The 19,977-nt window shown below is 38.3% G+C and overlaps 1 protein-coding gene across 4 annotated transcripts; it reads left to right on the top strand.

Moving 5' to 3' along the window:
- Window positions 1-5,103: 5,103 nt before the first annotated feature.
- On the top strand, window positions 5,104-19,962 carry LOC145491751 (sodium/potassium/calcium exchanger 4-like). Of its 4 annotated transcripts, none has more exons than XM_081470998.1 (12): window positions 5,104-5,457; window positions 7,427-7,586; window positions 12,033-12,200; window positions 12,689-12,872; window positions 13,624-13,681; window positions 13,946-14,139; window positions 14,643-14,687; window positions 15,314-15,476; window positions 15,717-15,827; window positions 17,149-17,829; window positions 18,557-18,727; window positions 19,565-19,962. In XM_081470998.1, exons 2-12 carry the CDS (start codon window positions 7,436-7,438, stop codon window positions 19,769-19,771), a joined length of 2,133 nt encoding a protein of 710 aa, XP_081327124.1. In that variant the 5' UTR covers window positions 5,104-5,457; window positions 7,427-7,435; the 3' UTR covers window positions 19,772-19,962. The 4 variants fall into 4 exon arrangements, with proteins under 4 accessions (XP_081327124.1, XP_081327123.1, XP_081327122.1 ...); XM_081470997.1 differs by lacking the exon at window positions 5,104-5,457 and adding an exon at window positions 5,475-7,116; XM_081470996.1 differs by lacking the exon at window positions 5,104-5,457 and adding an exon at window positions 5,475-6,565.
- The last annotated feature ends 15 nt before the right edge of the window (window positions 19,963-19,977 follow it).

Consider the following 19,977-nt stretch of genomic DNA (forward strand, 5'->3'; position numbering starts at 1 on the left):
CTGAAATAGGATCCTGGGAATACAAATACTCCAGACACCTGCATAAAATGTTTTAGCTTCAAAGTACAGTAAAGCACTTTTACTTGCCGTTATCGCAAATCTATATAAAAAAAGTTCAAACATCAGGCACGTAGCAGAGCGATTGAGTAGTTATTTCTATTTCGCGCCCAATCCTTTGTGTTTTAAACGTTTATCTGATAACAATATTGTCAAATCTTACGCAATCAGTTTTTGTGCCAATCTGAATGTTATTTTCCGAGAAGCGATAAAATCGGCACGTAAATGTGAGATTAGCGAACTTTGCGTGTCGGTGGAAGAATTGAGGTCATTTCTATTTTTTCTTAAATTTCTTTGTTCAAAAGCGACTTAATATTCGCGCTGTAATACTCTTTAGAAAAATCTATCGAGCGAAGAATTACGAACTCACTTCACTAACTTAAAAGCGTTTCTCCTTCCCAACTATTAGTAACAAAAAAGTCTTTGAAAGAACTGCCTAATGTGTTAGAATCACTCCGTAAATACATTTTAGCGATAAAAGCCATTAAAGTGGCGAGGATTTAGAAACCAATAACGACTTTGGAGAGAATTTCAAAGTGAAAAAGCCATTTCCGGCCGTTAAAATCCAAGAAGCAAAAATAAATAGTAAGGTGGAAATTAAAAGAAATTAAAAAACCAGATTACTGTCAAATGCCAAAATGCAATTTGAGTGCAATTGATAAAGTAGTATTATATATTACAGGTTCCGGCAAATTTTAGATGATTTTTTTTTTAGCAAAAAATGCGGGGTTTTTCCTTTGTTGAGAGATGTGCCGGTCATAATGGAGGTATAACCACTGTTTTGCTGTGCAATTTATCGGTAATCTTGTTAATAATCTATTGTTGTTAATTATAAATTCTACTTCTTGAAACAATGTTTGAACTTCAAACCTTAAAAGTCTTAATTATGGAGGGAAGAGGGTGGGGTATCTTCATCTATCGGGGATTATCAAAGGAATGTATTTTGCCCGTAGGTGGCTCACTTTTAGCCCGTTTGAGAAACAACTCTTAAATTTAGACTTTCCGTAAGAAGTCTCAGTCCGGACATTTCTCGAAGCATGCAGGTAAAATCGCGAAAAAAAATTACTCTTAACCCTTTAACTCCCAAGATCTGATCAGGAATTCTCCCATCTAGTTGCTAAACATTCCCTTATAGGTTAGTTCTGAGAATATGGGGTTATATCAAGATAACCACCGCAAGCTGATAAATTTGTCTGTTCTTATCACCTGTGTGTCTGACATTTTATTGATGTTGTAACAAGTCAAATGTCTTCTGGGAGACCTATCTTGGTAAATACAATATTTAAAATGTTTACTTGAGAACACAATCTCCTCCAAAATCTTCGACCCCTTGGAATATATCCCCATTCATACTGAAAATCTTAAATTTGTTTACATGAATTTTATACTGAAAATAAGCTAAAAGGCGTGTCTTGTCTTCAACTCAAGTTATAAATTTGCATTAGTATAAATCTACAAGCGTTCTATCACGAATGCCGTTTTCTTATTGGCTACGCTACTCACTATCTATTCTGGGGTCGATGGTGAGTAGCCCCGCTGTGTGCTGTTGTTAACAAAATGGCGGCCGCTTCTTTGCGTTTTGAAAGTGTCTGTGAAGAGGATCGATTTACATAAAGTTTTGAACGGGTAGTATGGCTCCTGGTAGTATAGATTTATATCAAAACCATTTGATATTATTCGTTCTCGATTTCTATGCGTGATGGTTCACTCGGGCTGCACTCTAAGCCTCGTCAACTAACTCGCGATAGAAATCTCGAGCTGAGCTCATAATCTAATTGCTAATAAGAATAACGATAGTAACAAGGAGTGTAGGCTAATTTTTTTGGAGGAAGTTTATTGTGCAATACGCTCAGCTCTATGTAAAGCCTGGTTCTCATATCCCGCCGACCTACCTTCGATGTAGTCGCCGGTTGGAACTGACAACGTTTGGCGATCTGTTCCAGTTGGTCCCCGGCGCATCTGCGATGGATCGCCGACGAGCTCAAATTGGTGCGAAATGCAAATCGATTGGACGCAATTTACAACCATTCCACCTGTAAATATGGATCGAATCGTCTTACTAGAGTACGTTGAGTCCGCAGATGACGTTCATAAATCGCCGACAACCGCCGGCTTGCCTGCGAAGTTGAACTCAGCTCAACTTCGCAGGCAAGTCGGCATTCAATGCCTGGGACAGATTATGATTCGGCGATAAATGGTTCACGCATGCCGTAACGGTGTTCCAGGCCGTGCCGGCGGCCATGTCCCAGGTATGTCGGCGGCATATGAGAACCATGCTTAAAGGCTGGTTCACACTTTGACATAAGCATAAGCATAAGCATAAACATAAGCATAAGAAAAATATGTGTGAACCGGGGTTACATAACCATAAGCATAAGCATAAGCATAAGCACAAGGAATGGTACTTTTTCCATTTTCTTATGCTTATGCTTATGCTTATGTTGTGAATACTGGAGTGTGAACCGGGCATACATAAGCATAAGCGTAAGCATAAAGAGTTTTCTTGTCAGCGGAATACACAAAAATAAAATCCAGGCCCGCTCTGTCAGAATCTGTCAGCTGAAAACATGGCTGACGCAGGTGAACGAAAACTTGGCGGAATCTGTCCGCAATTATCCTTGTTTGTACGACAAAAAATCGGCAGACTTTAATTCCTTTACAAGGTTATAATAATCGCCTTGTGTCTTTCTTCTCGTAAAAATGTCTCTTATCCAGACCTTTCTCGGTTTTCTTTGTGTTTGTCTTTGCATAAGCAATCTTCTTCGATTTCTACGGCTTAACAGTAGCAACAATCCAATTTCTACTTCGTTATCCGCCATCTTTGATTCTGAGAGGTGAACTGCGCCTGCGCAATAGCCATACTTATGCTTATGCTTATGTAACCCCGGTTCACACATATTTTTCTTATGCTTATGTTTATGTCAAAGTGTGAACCAGCCCTAAGGTATGACAGCACATGAAAGATAAAATGACACACTAGCTAATTTGCATTCCACCCATTAGAATTAAAAGTGAAAAATATCAGTAATTCGCGAGCACAAATTTAAAAAAAAAAACGTGTCAGGATATCATAAAATATAATCTTGAGTGATTATCCGTTATGCTAAAATTTAAAAGTGGCAATCATTTGTACAATTAATTAGTTAATAATAAGTATTACGTTAGGTTAAAAGGCCCAAAAGGTCAATTTTCTTGCTACTGTTTTTAAAGGCCTTAAATGTTCTGATATTTCTATGCGAATATCGGTAACACCATAGCTTTGGCGCTTGGTAACGCCACGATTCCAGGCCGTAGGTTTGGTAGTTCTAGACTGTCAATTTCCAATCAGATCGCGTTTAGTGTTTCTAAAATCTAATAACTTTTTTATGCTTTTAGCTGCATAAGAGATAAACCTATTTTCGACAAGAAAAACGTTGTTTACCAGTTAGATCTAGAGGTCCTAAACTGAATAACGTCAGCGTGTATCAGGTCATATTCGTATTCTCGGCTTTGGACTGGGCTTAGCTTGCAAGGGAGGCCCATGCACGGGAACGATGTCATTTGCATTTGAAAAGACTCGCTGCATTAGCCTCAGTTCCAAGCTAGTTCCAGTTCTGAGCTAGTAAGCTAGTTGCACGTTCTTGGCCAGTCCTGTTTAATATACCGTATAAAAACGCCTTTGATGAAAACTTGGCATCATACCGATAAGTATGGGTAATCGTATTTGAATGTGAATGCTCTTATTTACTTATAGTGTTATTTGAAAATTCTCCGAAAATTTGAAAGAATTTTTAAACACGACGAACGATTTCTCATTTATTACATGACTGAGAAAATTACGCAGTGCACTGCACTGCATTAACATTAACGATAAATTGGCCTGCTCTCAGCCAATCACAATGAACTAATTTTCTCACTCATATACTAACGCGTTCCAAGGACTAGCGTCAACCAGCGGTTTCTCCCATTAGCAGCTATTTGACTTCCGGTTGCCTGGTTGTGCTATGCCTTTCGACCCAGTCCTCTTTACGTTTACTCAACCCAATGAAGATGTTCCCATCTGAAACAAGAAAGAACAACTATCTTGCATTTTAATCATTGCCCATTTCAACTACTGCTCAGAGACCTGGCACTTTTGCAGTAAAATCGCCGCAGTTCTCATCCCCAGTTTCCAGGCTTTCAGCACGGAACGAACCCCCTTTTGGCGCCCAAGATAAAACGGCTAGCATTATTAGACTCGCCCTTCTTCCTATGGAAGCTTGAGTAATAATCCAGGAATTTCTTTGTGAGCATTAGCTCTAAAGATGAAATTAGGGATCACTCCAAATAATGAAACATTATTTTGACCTTTGGCGAGATAGATCTCACGACTTGATTATGGTTGTCACCCCGCCGAGGACCAGATAACTTCCTGGTGTGCAAGGTGGTTCCAAGTTTCTTTTGTAGGGCTAACGCTTATATAAAAAAAAAAAACTTCCATAGATTTACTTTTGAGCTAATCTCTAATTCCAGCTAGAGGGGCCTGGAAATGAGTCTGCCTCGTCCTCATTTTTATAGCCTTGAGAAGGAAACGAAGAGAGAGTTGGGCACGACAATAGTTGACGGTTTCCCAAGGCTCCATTTTATATTTTCTGCTCATCGGAAATTAATTATTTTGTGTATTTAGATTTGCAAACGATTAAACCAACAAAGGAAGCAGGTTATAAAATAAATCAAATAGGCGACAAACAAAATAATCAACCAAGCTAATATTCCTCAATTTACATGCATCAACAGCACCATTCAGCGTCACTGAGAACGAAAAGAAGAAACAATGGCGTTCTGAGGATTTTTAATCTCCTAACATTAAATCAGTTTTTTTTCGATATGCAAATGGTTAGGTTTAACCTTTCATTTCAGTTAACGTCAACAAGTGTCCCCGCTGATTGTTTGAAGTTAACTGACTTAGAAAAAAAAAATAGTAAAGTCTTGTTTTGAACGTGCGTATTTTCATATTTAACTTCTCAATGATTCTTTCCTGCAAATACACGCAAAGTAAATACTTCCAACGGAATGAAAAAGGCAAGTTATGCGTGTCGCTGTTTCATCTCATTTTTTTTTTTTATCAGAATGAATATGGGTGTTTTTCCCGCGATTTAAAAAAAGCCGATAATAATAATATCTTGGTGGAAAGAAAATTTCAAGGCTTATTTCATGGGACTTGTTCTGAGTAATTAATCATAACTCTCATAACATTTTGGTTTATTAAGTGGCTAGTAGCAAATTCGTTGGCTCTGTACAGCTGTTATTGACAAACTAGCGCGAATATTATTTTGCGATGGAAATTTTGCGGTGGTGCTCATTCAGTGAGAAACGAAAACAAACTGACTATAGGCGGACTGATCTTGCGGCTTGGTAGTATTTCTTTTAAGCAGATTCGAGGTAGGTACAAATTACCTTTATTTAAATGTATAAAGACCCATGCTTTATCTTTTGCATGAATAGAAGATCAGAAAGTCAGGCAAACGAGGTTTAAAATTCATGGCGTGCGAGACATCTGAAAATCTGCATGTAAGATGTTGGGAATTGTATTCAGCAGATGGTTTTATTGGAAATCTTTCCTAGGGAGATCGCTAATTTCATTTTTAAGTTCTGAACAGCTTTGTACTTTAAAAGACAAACAACTGGCCCAGTCAAGACCTAGGCCTACTATATTTAGTGTTTTTGAAATTTTGAACGCCTCGTAGAGTTTTCATAGTGCATAAAAAATACGAGGTCTTTAGTTTACCACAGATTTTCAAAACAACGCTTTTTGTACGGAAGTCAGTAAAATCGGAGAATGGCACTTTCGCGTTTCACCGACTGGTTTTGATTTCCCAACGACACGAATCTCGACTGATTCAGTTTAAAATCATTTGCAAGGCTAAAGGTCCCTAAAACTAATAACAGTCTTGGCGATAAGCTGGTTGAAAGAAATATTTTGATTATGCGGCAAGAATTATTTTGATGTCGTGAGACCACAATCTCTCCTGCCGATAATTTTTGTCAAGATTGAATAGAATATTGAAGGTGCGTGGTGCATATTTAAACAAAATTACACAATTTTGAAGGGTTTTATCAAAATTTGAAGATTTTTCTTTCTAATCATTTGTAACAAGAAAAATGTTTTTGCCGTTCGCCGTTTTAAAGGACATTTAAAAATATTTGTCGACTGGAAACGGGCTTCTTAATTCATGCGATCATATTTTCTACTATAAACAATGTTTTGTTTTTCCAAGCATCTTTCCGCCAAGAGGTAAATAATTCATGATTTTCAACAGTAGATTTTGATGTCTGCAAGGCAGACACGGCCCGAAGGAGCGAAAATCACTTGATTAGGGCGTTACCTTGGTTACAATGACGTAATCGTGACGCATCAACGCTTTTGAATGGCGAAAGCCTTGATTCACATCCTACAACGGCTATGGGGGTCGACAGAATATCAAACGGATGACAGAGCATGAAAAAGAAGAGAAAAAGGCCCACAACCTAATGCAGCTGAGGACAAGAGGTATCTTCCATGCAGTTAACTGTCAGTTTGTAAACTCCGTCGCTGCAAGGTGGCAGAAAAACAATCTAGCGCTGTTTTTTCTGTCCACTTGACATCTCGCCATATAAGCTCATAAAGCTTGATATTGAAATGAAGTATTGTCCGCACTTCGCCTTCAACAAATGAAAATTGCGCGTTGAAATGTTCATTTATTCAAATTGTTAATTACAATCGTCGATGGGAATTTCAATTAGTTTGCATTTCAGTGTTTTTAGGTTTTCGATGCAGCTTTCATGAATCTTCAAGCGCCGACGAGAAAGAGAAAGGAAAAGAGTTTTCCATTTAGCGTGTGCGGTGCGCAAACTTTTACCTGGAAGTCTTATCAAAAACTTCAGATTGCTTTTCTTACAGATTACTATCGCTGCAGGGAGTTGGCAAGAAATGTATTTCCGTAAACAGCGTAAACATGTGCAGTTGTTTGGGTTTTGAGTGATCTTCATTTTTGGCACGTCAAACCTCTTCGCCGAATTGTTTTTGTCAAACACCGCTTTTGGACAACCCGATAATAGCCAGTGAGTTTCCTGTTGTCACGGTGTTTATTACACGTGAGGCCATATATTTGAGTTTAGCAGTTTTATTCCTGAAGCAGTGTAGATTAAATTGCTCAAATAAAAACCAGGAAATTGGTGAAAATAAAAGTTAAAAGCGCTATCAGAAAAAAACTTGTTATCAAGCTCGCATTTTTGGAGATCTTGGGTGCGTTTCGATGTTTTGCTTTCAGTGGGCTAAACTACTTTTAAGCATAATTTGTCCTTAATATTTCATGACGTAAACTCGAATCATGTTTAGCTAACACATGTCTGTTTGTCATCCAATTTTCAGCCACCGAAAATGAACTGGCGTAGAGGAAGAAAGACGTTTTCATCGAGGCCGCCGCTTCGAAAATGCCTGATCTTGTGTCGTCGTATTTTGGTGATATCACTGTTCGTTGGTTGTGGTTTAATGCTGAAAGCAGCAGCCGACGGCTTGGATTTGACAGACGGTAAGAACTACAGCTCTTTTTGACAACGTTTTAACAACAAAATTATTGGGTTTTAATCTTTGTCGTGGTTTATCCGCCTTATGGTTTGCAGCAAATGCCATAGAAACTACGTAAGCAATAAAGACGCCGAAACAGATCGGGGCATTTCGATTCTTCCATCTATCTTCAGCCAATTTTCATAAAATATTAAGTTTTGAGGTGAGCAAATGTCTATTCGAAATCTTCAGCGCCTTTCAACTTTAGGAATCAGGCGAAGAAGACGGATTACGAATTCTTTCACTTCACCCTTCGTTCAAAAGATGATGTTTGAAGTTTGCAGAGCTCAAACCGGACAGCGACCGAACAAAAATAAAAAAAAACAACAACAACTCTATCAGCCCTATATAAAATATATTTTGCAAAACACCTCCCGGCGTAACTAAATTCTCCGAAAAACAAAACATTACCATAAGACGGTAATCGAAAAACAACTTTCCTGAGTCTGTTTAACTTTAATTGAGCGAAGATCTTCCCAAAAATCAGCCAAGAAATCGCTAGCACTGCTAAAAAATATCAAAGCATGACAGGAAAATCTGTTCTAAGTGGCAATATTACGCAAGTGAAGGACATCGCCACACTTTTTACTTTAATATGAGAACGATTATCTCGACAAAGAAGCCTGTAATTGCCTATGGTAATTTACTCTCTCGAAGAAAGTGCCGATTATATTCGTAACATAAAATCGTTTCCAGATGTGCTATGTGTTTGTTTGTTAGCAGTTGCACAATGCACACAAGCATTAAAATTTATTTCGTTTAATTTGTAGTAGCACTGACAGACTCCGATGAAGATAAAAAAAATTAAGAACAAAACTGGGCTATTAGCATGTTGGATACAATATGTAGGAAACGGGTTTTTTGAGCCAAGTTACCTAATCAATAATATCAATCACATTTTTTTCGCTCTGTTTTCCCTTTCCTGCACAAAAACCCAAGGATGTCTTAATTCTTGCTTGCCTGGCTGACGTGTTTCTTCTTAAAAATGTTAACACAACATACTTTTTGTGGACAGCACTAAAACTTGTTAATGTAAACGTAAAATTTATATTTGAATCAAGGTTCTTAATATACCGCTAATTGCACATAAGCTTTTAGACAGTACAATATCTGAAATGCATTTAACGTATTCCAGCAACAATCACCAACCATTTATTTGATTTGTTACTTTCAGCAGAATAAGCGATATTCAAAATTCAGTCTTGAGCTTCGTGTACCCTTTACAACACAATGTATACACGGTTTTTAAAACTTGATGAGGCTCCATTCCGCAAGCTAATCCCATTATTGTTCAATTCCTTTTTCCCAAAAGACAATTTTTCGTATTCTATTTTGCTTGTGCGCATGTTTAAAAACAATTGCTGGCAAGGTGTTAAGTATTGCCTTTGGCTTACAAAAGGCCTGTCAATTTATTACTAAAATGCAAATTATATCTTTTTGGCAATAAGTTTGATGTGTTGAAAAGAGCAGGAGAACAAAATAAGTTTTGATCGTGCACACTTTTCATTTTGACACGAAGTAATTTCCTCCCACGAGTAATAAAGATGTTCAGATTAGGGGTTTAAAAGAAAAACAATTATAGCAAACTATAATTATACGACAAATAGGAGAATTCGAGAAAAAAAAAAATTGCTTGTGTTAGTTTTATGGACCATCTTTCTTGTTGTGTTGTCTTTGTGCCATTATTTAATCAAAACGTTTTTTTCGGGCTTAATCAGTAGTTACAATATATTAGTATTTAGGCATCCTTAATTTTGTGTCATCTGAAATGCAGAATTTCCTATTTGCTAAGCCCACCATTAATTACTAGATTTCGACAACAGCATCACCACTGCAAAACGATTGTCCACAAGTTTCAATTACCTTGGGCACAACAAAAGAACAAATTAATTGGACCTTCCACACACAATACAACAGTCAAGCTTAAATGTCGATATTTGTTGTAGAATAACCGTTGATTCTATCTTATCAGTTTTCTTCAAGATTTCATCGTGTTAAAGGAGACTATGGAAAGCATTATATCCGAAATAAGCTGTGTGTCGCTGCCTGATAAGACTATGTGAACTGTTTGTCGTAAGGCATTTTTCCTAGCACTTTTATTAATTTTTGTGTATTGTTGTCAGCTATTGTTTGCACATGTTAGAAATTTGGATCCGAACATATTTTTTCATTATTTATAGGACAGGAATGACAAACATCTTTCCTTGTTTTGACGTTTAACTGCGAACTGTCTTCTTGTAAGTGACAAAAGACTGGAGCTCAATAAACAAGTTACACAAGACCCAAATAAATCGCACGAGCTGGGAGTAATTGGTGTGTGTTTTGGCCTACGTTTATGAAAAAAGGGAATAGAGTTTTACAGGACTCGTAAAAAGGCAAAGAATAAGAAATACTTTCAGGATTCAGACACTTTCTTCACCTGTCGTCATTCTGTTAGTTTGATTGCTTTTCCGCACCTCAGCTTTGAATGTTGTTAAAAGCCATTCAAAACGCCACTAACATGCAGACGTTTTTAATTAACAAAAAGAAAAAGAAAGGAATTTTGATGAATTTTTTTTGTATGTCGCTAATTCCACGTGCGAGTTTTCTGAAGAGCTATAACAGAACGGGTAAAAAACGTTGTTCCATGTTATAAACGCAGCTGATTCGGTGCAGTATTGCTTGTGTGATGTTTGGGCCTTGGTCATAGCAGTTTCTTTTGCATGACCTTATGAACTTAGTCAACAGGCTTTGAGCCCGTAAAACGAGTCCAAATACAAAGATACCCGGCAGCCGCGGCAGTCTGAAATTATTATCGAATTTCTAAGAAATAACTCATTCAATTCTCCTTAGAATAGTAGATCTTTGTTTAGAAATGTCAAACGATTTCAAGTATTATTTTGGTTTTGTAGTTGAGGAAATTTTCGAGCTTGGGCATATTTTAAAACAAGTCGATGTTTCTACTCTTGGAAAATTTCGTACTCTGACTCCGGAGTCAACTCTCATAGACTTAAATCAACACAAATTACTGTTGAAACTCTCTGAGAGTACTCGATATTTGTTCAGAAATGCCAAGCGATTCTAAGAAATGTTTTGGTTTTGTGGTGGACGATTTACAGACTAAAATGTTTTATGACAGATTTATTATCCAGCGTGTTTACCTGTCGAAAACGCCAAACTTTGAAAACAACTGGGGACTACAACTGACCTGCTAAACATCTCTAAAAACTGCAAAAACCGTGGGAAGTTTGTAGTTGTTTCTGGTGACTGACTGGAGATGGATAATAAAACGCGTTTTTCTGTTCCATTTGAAATTTATACTCCCTCAGCTTGCAACTCTAGCAAGAAAAATTGCATTCTCATCATGAAAATTGCACAAAATTGAAGTACTAGCACTAATTTAATCGATTGTGACAAATCTTCAACTTGTAGAGGCACAATTTTTTTTGAAAGTGTGGGCAGTGGCTTATGTGCCGATTCTGTCGTTATAATTGAAAGGTAAACGTACTATTTCGACCAAAAATGGTCATATGTTTGTTCAGACTGCCCGGATATTGAGCAAAACGTCTTCCTCAGAATCAGCCGGTTGATTCTCAAAGACAGTCGTGTGCGCGTCATTCAAAATTAAACAAAATTTAATAATGGGAATATGACAGGAATTTTAAATGGCAGCGAAGGAAAATAAAAAGACAAATAGCGTCAAAACATTATTGTAACTTATTAAAATTTGAAATTTTAAGTCAATTTTCTCTAACTGTTTTTACAGCATCCGAGCACTCTGATCAGCAATTTTACCACTGATTTTTGCCAGTTAATTCGAGTGCTATGCATATCTTTTTTGAAAGATCATGTTTTTTTTTTAACAGATTAAAAGAATTTTTTATTGCGCAAATCGTCTTAAAAAAAAGTCATGAATCGACTCGAGCGTTACGACGGAAAATCCTTGTCAGTGAAGAACTACTGAGGTAGCTACTAAGGAGTAAATTGAACTTTGAATGTTCTCAGCAATTGTTTTGTCGGCAAAATAAATGCCCCCCAGGTCTTTCTTTTTCTAACAAATGTGGTTCATGCTCGCGGAAAATCCAGATATCGTCAATACAGTTTGCGATACCAAAATAGACATTTGTATTACTATATTTTAGAAGTTAACATAAAGATAACAATAGCTGCAGCCAAACCACTGAAAGTATTACTTTATAAACGTTTATATTACTGATACGCCGAAGCCGAGTCCAAAGGCAAAGCGTTTTATTTCTACCAGAATACTCGTTCCCACTTATTTCCAGTTATTCTTCCGTGTAACTTAACTTGGTTTGAACGCAAGAGATTTAAAAGTCTGTTTACGGCTTTGCTTTATTGTTGTAGTGTGATAAATCATTTGTAGTATTTGCATATCTGTAGTGTTCAATTATTTATTACAATCTCCCCACAGAATCAATTTTCCGATCAAGACATCTGCTATCGACTGTCGAGTGGGAAACCTGCAACTTTGAAATCGGCCACGCAAGAAACTATTCCAATCGTGATTCGTGGAGGGCTCCCACTAGGGCATATGGCTGGCTAACGTTACATATATTTTGCGTTCTTGTCATCTTCATAGGTAAAGTACGATTCTGGTTGATGCTTTTTTAACCTAACGGAAAGTAATTATACAAACATCAAAACGTAAAATACAGTTGGAATTCGTAATTGTCATGTTTGTTTGATGTTTTTGCCATGTATATGGTTTACACACTGAAAATTTTAAGTTACTCAAACCGGAAACAAATAAGGTTGCTTTTTGTATTTACTAAAGAAAATATTCTTGAGCGGCAAGAAATTACGTACACGTGCTTGTTCCTGTATCTTAAGAGTTGTTGTAGCACACCGTTTGGAAGAACGAGAAAAACTATAGAAAAGTCTTCCCATAACTCGGAACTGTGGGTACAAGGACAGGATAACATTCGTGCGACAGCCGCTCCGCTGTTTTCTGTTATTTTCATTAACCCAGCTACCTCTCAAGGAATGGAGAAAATAGAATAATTTTTCCACTTTTCTCCTCGATGTAAGACTAAATATTTCCCTCTTTTTATATATTGTTTTTTACAGCACTTGCTATTGTTTGCGATGACTTTTTCGTTCCATCGTTAGAAGCTATTTCTGAAAAATTAGATCTTTCCGAGGATGTTGCGGGTGCAACCTTCATGGCTGCAGGTTCTTCTGCCCCAGAATTGTTTACTTCAGTCGCAGGTGTTACAGTCGAGAGCGATGTTGGAATTGGAACGATAGTCGGGTAAGATGTTTCATATATGCTACTAGCATGATAACCATGGCCAATCACCGGTAATGACGACTTAAGACAAAAATAGCCCGGAAGCTTGCAAAGATATACCTGATAAACTGTTTAAGAGGCCCGGGAAGGTACTCCCAGAAAAATCGGATGGGAGTGTGCGGCCCGCTTCCCAAAACCTTTACCCTGTTTAACACCAAAATCTGTGATTTTCTCCACCCTATTTATGACCTGACCAAACATTTGATGCCCTATTCAGCTAAGACCTGACACTTAAATCAGTACCCTGCTCAGGCTTTAGACCTGTCTCGTCATTAGTTACCTAGTTCAGAGTGACGTTAAAGGCATTGGGAAGGGCTTTTGTTGATGGTCTTATCGATTATTATGAAAAAGTATCTTCGTCTAAAAAAAAAACCGAATTCAAGACAAGAAAAACCAGATGCAAAAACCGTTCCCTATTTCAGACCAAAATGACCAAAATCGATACCCTATTTATGACCAAAATGGCTAAAAAACCATACACTTTGGGGCCGCACATACCCGGCCTATATAGCCCATATAAGGGAGTAACCCCCGGATTGAGACACTCCCCTATCCACTAAAGTTGCCTCTTCTGCTCACTATGGAAAAGGGGAGGAACAAAATTACTGTGGCTATAAGAACGTTTTAGGCGTAGCCGTTCCAGTTCCACGTACAATCTGTACAGTTCCGGAAACTGCTACTAAATTCAGCTGTTCTTTCTTTTATGTTACAGGAGTGCAGTATTCAACCTGCTTGTAATTATTGCTCTTACTGCGGCTTTGGCTGGAAAGGTATGCCTTGTCAACTAGTTTGTTTTCGTCATGATTTTAGCAAAGAGGTCTCTTGTTTTGATAACGTGTTCTCAACAAACAATATTTTGCGATTTCTGTGTTATTCTCTTCCATCCTTGTGAAGTGAAGAAGAGCTATTTTGTATTTTTCAAGTGACAAACATATTTCTGTGCATAACCTTCGCGAAGGAAATTAGAGTGCATGCCATAATGTAGTGCACAATCTTCAAAACACCGATTAAGGCAATTTTCATACATTCCTTAGGTGCTTCAATTAGACTGGAGACCGTTAATGAGAGACTCTGTCTGCTACGCCTTGTCAATTGGGTTCTTTTCGTGGTTTGCATGGGATGGCAAGTTCGAGCTTCACGAGTCTATAATTCTCCTAGTCCTTTACCTTCTTTACATAGTTTTGATGAAGTTCAACAGTCGGTTAATGGGGTTAATGGCTGGAGCTAAGTAAGTAACTCCGTATATTCCTGTACGTATATTCTTTCTACTGAAATGTGAAACGTTCTGTGATAAATATATGCAAGTCCTCTACTATGTCAGAATCAGCCGACATCTCTACCTGTAGCTGTTATATCGGCAGAAAAGAAAAACGACACGAGCACGTGCAGTTCTACCGAAGATCAAAATCTGTTAAACCACAGAGCATAGTTGAAGCGAGGGAGAGCAAGGGAGAGCGAGGGAGCGAGTTAGCGACAACGTTCATACCTAAACATTCGTGTGCATGCTTACGCGTATCGCCGTTTTAACAGTCTTAAACTCAAACTGAATCTCAGTCCTTGTTCAAATATTAAGTGCAATTAAACAGTGTAAACGGAGTTCGGTGCATGTAAGCAGCTGTGTAAACGGTAGGTGTAATATTTATAATTCAGTGAATTATGTTTATTTGAATAAGTTCATAAACAAACATTTTTTTCTAATACCGACGGTCCTGTTTATTGGTCACCGAGCAGAATCACCTCAAGAGACGAAGAGCTTCCGCTGGCGTCTTATACACTGTTAGTACAAAATAATTCTGTTTTTCCTTTTTAAGTTTGATTAAGAAAATACAAAGAATAAAATCTCCCTTCTAAGAATTATGACGAACAAATATGAATGCAGTAAAAACTTTGTTTAAATACTATTGTAAACGGTAATATTTAGACCTTGACTTCTCTAAATGACAACTGAGTAGACAAATTTTGGAATAAACAAGTCTTGTAACTGTCTTTAGAGTGGGTGTGTCATATAAAGGCTAAATACCTGAGTTAATTTAACAGAGTATACATCGCGGTACTCGGCGTAAAAGCCATGTTTTTATACAAAAAGTGTAAATCTGACGTAAATTTGTATCATAAAGCATGCTTAAAACGTTAATGCCCTGAATCATACTCTCAAAAAACACTCGATATTTTAGAATACTCGTTAAGACCGTTAAGGCCCGTGCTGTATTTTTCTTGTATATATGAAAATAGAAAGCTCTGGCTTGTGAAAAAATGACATCAAATCACACTTTTTGAACCCTTACAAAAGCCAAAACCCGTTAAAACTGTAAGCATGCACACGAAAATGTATCACTCTTACGAGAACTTTTTAGTCACACTACAGGCTTCCGATCATTTTTCTCGTCATGTTATTCTTTTAGGCACAAGGGAGGACAAGTCAGCCCTCAAAACACAGAAGTAACACAGTTTGTCAGTAGTGACATCGATATTCAGGCTGATCAGACTGCACAAAGTTCCTCTGCTGCGATACTTCAAGGTCGGCAAGGCACACCAGCAGGAAAGCTACCTCCTCTAAAATCGTTGGTAAGAAGCAATGTTGAGTAACCAGGCCCGGGTATACAGCTCGGAAAATACTGGACTTACTGGTGAAATAGTTTCAAAAGCTTAGTTCTAACCTGAGTTTCAACCCGAGTTCTACTCTGGCTTTGAGGCTAAATGTACAAAATTTCAGTGTTTTCTTTGCCTCTAAATATGCGACTTATCCAACATATGGCTGATTCAGTTCTTGTATTGACAGCAGCTATTTCTTTCTTTACCTTCCAGGAGAGCCACGAGGGTGAGGGGGACAACTCTCAGATGTACTTAACGCCAAACCCCAGCGACACAAGACACAGATTTACACATGCTAACAAAGGGCAGCTCTCCAAGTCATTTGTAAGCACACATATGTTAGTATGCTCTAAAATATCGTGTTAAAATCTGATGTAGCTCAGCTTTGGACCATCTTGTTATTTGGGATATGCCCTGAGTCTTTCTGTGATGAAATTGATCCGACCTGGATAGGGAATCCGCGTGAAAACTAGCTATGGCTGACGTGGAATCTTCTCTAAATATTGTAAATTATTTATTTTTTATTTATTTATATTTAAAATGTTACTCTATTTCTGTAAGTCAAAAACGACACAATATTTTCTCAATATGAATTGCTCACGGTTATCGTAGAAAACTGGGTATTACTATATAGTCATGTGGACGGGTGACGAGTATAGTTATAAAGAAAGTTATCGACTAACGTATCGCCGGTATGCTCAAGTAGAATCGACCTATAATTTCCGCGTGTTGGTGCTAATTAAATGAATCTCGAAGGATGACCTGTCTTAAAATAGGAACATTGCCACTTCGCAGAAAGGTTACTTCGCAGTAAAGAAACTGTTCTAAGAAGGTAAAATCTATGCTAATTCTCTTACATTGATGTAGAGAGGTGGTTGGCAGTCGAGGAAAACAGGAAGAATGGCAGCTGTGCTTCAGGGATGGTACAGATCACTGCAGAGGCAAATCAGTAGTAGAGACAGCAAACTTAGATAGACAGATGTTTGAAGTTGATTTTGTTAGTTATGATGACTCGCAGTAGTGTCAAGTTATAAGCGATTTACTTTGTCAGGAATGAGGTAAAGAAGTAGCAGAAGAAAAGGTCGCCATAGCAACATTGATAGCATTGAAAAAGTAAAAACAAATTAGTGAACTAAAGCCCCGGCCAAACGATCGCAACATTACAACGCAGCATATCGCAACAATGTTGGGCGCAACATGTTACGCGCGTTTGGCCAACCTGTTGTGACATGTTGGGTGTTGTTGGCTCAAATTCGACCATTTTCAAACTTGAGCCAACAACACCTGACACGTCGCAACAGGGTGGCCAAACGCGCGCAACAGGATGCGCTCAACAATGTTGCGATATGTTGCGTTGTAATGTTGCAATCGTTTGGCCGGGGCTTAGTGCATTCCACCATTCACTCTACTATTTTCGGCGGAATGTTTTTCAAAATTTTGTCGTGGTTATAAACTGCGGAGTACCTCAAATAGAAAGCAATAAAACAGAACATTCACAACAATCAAATCCTAGCGATCGTCACCGTCACCGTGATAATTTCACAGAAAGATAGTTTCCCAGAGAGATAGTTTGCTAACCAACATCTCAAACACCTTTTTTAATTTCGGTCTCTACTTTTCGATCGATTTCCGTTTTCAATCACAGATCAATCTATCCCTGGGACGCAGCCACCATTCCGGGCCTCAAGTTAAGCCTCGACTGTCCGTATCATATCCGACTCTAAGAGACATTTATGACCCTAAGGCACACCGAAGGAGCTCCGTCGGATTCCTTACCCCAGGGGAAGGACTTAGGCTCAAATCCATGGCACAGAAACAAGTGATGAAAGAGTACGCCAAACGCCGAGCAGATATGGCGGACCAGCCAACGGTCTCTGTTGTTCACGTGGATGCCAACGGGAATGCCCACACAGTACCTATGGACGATGATAAGGAGACAAAAGTCGGCATGGAATCCATGGCTGATGTAAAAGCAGACGAGGAGGAACAAGAGAAAATGAGGCCTTGCCCATGTTTACCCGCAGTGTCTGCTGAGTTCCCAGAGTACCCTGTGGAGGGAGGCGTTCTCGCTCCATTTAAGTTCTTCCTTGGTTGGGTATTATTTGTACTGAGCTTTCCATTTATCTGTATGTTTACCTGGACTATTCCGGATTGCAGTAAGCCACACAACCGCAAGTACTTCCTAGCTTCCTTCACGATGTCTATCGTTTGGATAGCCATTTTAAGCTTTGCCATGGTAACGTTGGTTGGGCGATCGGGATGCATTCTTAGCGTGGACAAGTTTACCATGGGATTAGTAGTCATTGCCATCGGCACTAGTGTTCCGGTAAGTAATTGATTCCAGAGCTTTTATCATCAGCCTCGCCATTACCACAATAAAAGAACAATCTTTCCCTTTGGAGGTTATCTACAAATAGACTCCATGTTACCGTGCGTCTGTTCAGTATAAATCTACTAGCGTTCTATCACGAATGCCGTTCTCTGATTGGCTATGCTACTCACTATCTATTCTGTTGTAGATAGTGAGTAGCGTAGCACAGTGCGCTAGGGGCCCGCTTCCTTGTGTTTTCGAAGTGTCTTTGAAGAGGATTTGGATTAAATTTTTGAACGACTAATAGATTTATAGTAAAACAATAAGATTATTCGCTCTCGATTTCTATGCGTGATAGTTGATTCGGGCTGCGCGCTCGTCAACTATCACGCGATAGAAATCTCGACCTCATAATCTAATTGTTAAATAGATCACAGATGACGTCAAAATGTGGTAAGAACAACTGAAAAAGTGGCACAAGAGGAGATAGCCGAGTGTGTCACTTCTGTTTTTACCAAATATCCGAGCATATTTTCTCGCCAAATGGAAGCTATTATGTCTATTATCCTTCAAATATTTTTATCAACAGGTGCAGTGTTGAAAATTGGGGAATATCATTCGGATATTCCCCAGTTTTAGCTGGGGCATATTCAGTCACCTGACACGTTTAGATTGATGGCGCGCGAGCGAAAATATTCGATGGATTATGATACTGCATAAAATAATCATATCATCATTTCAGGATGCTTTGAGCTCAATCATTGTCGCACGGGATGGATTTGGAGACATGGCTGTTTCAAACGCCATTGGATCAAACGTGTTTGACATCAACCTTGGCATTGGCTTGCCGTTTGTTATCAGAACCTTGATTGATAACCTGGAACCTATCCATTTACTAACACCAGTTGAAGAGGTAAAGATAGAAATATCCGCCTTCTTAGCTCAAACTGGCTTAATTCACATCTCTATAGATGGCTTTCCGAAACTAAAATGAGTGCCAGTATGCACTGCGCTAACTTACTGAGCATGATAACGCCCCGACCACACTTCAACGACCGAAAACGTTGATGAAAACGGTTTCAAAAGTGGAGCCTTTTGAAAACGCATCGTTTCTAGTGTGGATAGGTGAAACGTACGGAGGCTTTTGAAAACGGTGCCGAAAATAAGCGCCGTCTACTGTCGTTTCGATTGGTGTTTTTGAACGTTTTGGTGTGGACGATAGGCGAAAACGCATCAAAAAGTATGCGTTTTCATTCGAAAACGCTAGTGTGGTCGAAAGTATTTTGCTTCGTTTCATTGAGACGAAAACGGATACTTTCAAAAACGCATTAGTGTGGCTGGTAACAACACTGCTGATTTTTCTTTGCATTTAAGCTTCTCTGAGAGGCAAGTAATCGTTTCAACATCAACTAACATGCTCACCTACCCTTAAAAGAAAATAATAATCATCGCTAGAAAAGTGACTTATTCTTTATCTTATGTATGGTGAAATATTACATTCTAATGACCAAGAAGGTAAAGGTTGAACAACAACAACAACAAACAACAAAAACCTTCTATTAAAAAATCTCTATGTCGACTTTAATTTCACGCCTAGAAACGTCTTGATTTCTTCCTTCCTCCTGTACCCCGCGAAAGCACGTGCGTTCTATTTAACAGCGCCTCATTGCAGGTGTCTCAAAATTCTGTATTTCTCGGTAATTTCCGTATAATATTTCTCAACTGACGTTTGCCGTTTTTGTTCCTTTAGGAAATGCTTTCTTCAGGAAGTCTTGTGATGGTACCGCACGTCAAATTTGGTTTCATTTTGTTTCTTATTCTACTCATCGCCCTCGGGATTTTTGCGAGTGTACGGTTTAAATTGAACAGAAAAATTGGTTTCTCCTTTTTCGTCATGTATATCGCGTTTGTTGTCTACGGTTACGTTCAAGATCTGATCTGCGACTACGACTGTTGATCCGTGGAAAATTTATACTAACTCGTTACTAACTCTTAATTAAATATGCTATTATTTGTTTATTTTTTTTGGCCATAAAGATATTCCTTTCACTTTAGAAGTAGACCGTATTTGCGTAATATCTTGTTTTCACACAGTTACCAAGCTTCTAACCAGGATAATGACAATGATAATAAACCCTTGATCTCATTGGTAATCGAAGTTTT

Source organism: Orbicella franksi, chromosome 7 (assembly GCF_964199315.1).
Source record: "Orbicella franksi chromosome 7, jaOrbFran1.1, whole genome shotgun sequence".
Classification (NCBI taxonomy): domain Eukaryota; kingdom Metazoa; phylum Cnidaria; class Anthozoa; order Scleractinia; family Merulinidae; genus Orbicella; species Orbicella franksi.

Excerpts from the sequence above, each read along its gene's own strand:
- LOC145491751 (XM_081470998.1), top strand. The coding sequence starts at position 7,436 with ATGAACTGGCGTAGAGGAAGAAAGACGTTTTCATCGAGGCCGCCGCTT. Across the intron at positions 14,688-15,313 it reads CCGCTGGCGTCTTATACACT|GCACAAGGGAGGACAAGTCA; the intron begins GTTAGTACAAAA and ends TTATTCTTTTAG. Across the intron at positions 18,728-19,564 it reads TACTAACACCAGTTGAAGAG|GAAATGCTTTCTTCAGGAAG; the intron begins GTAAAGATAGAA and ends TTGTTCCTTTAG.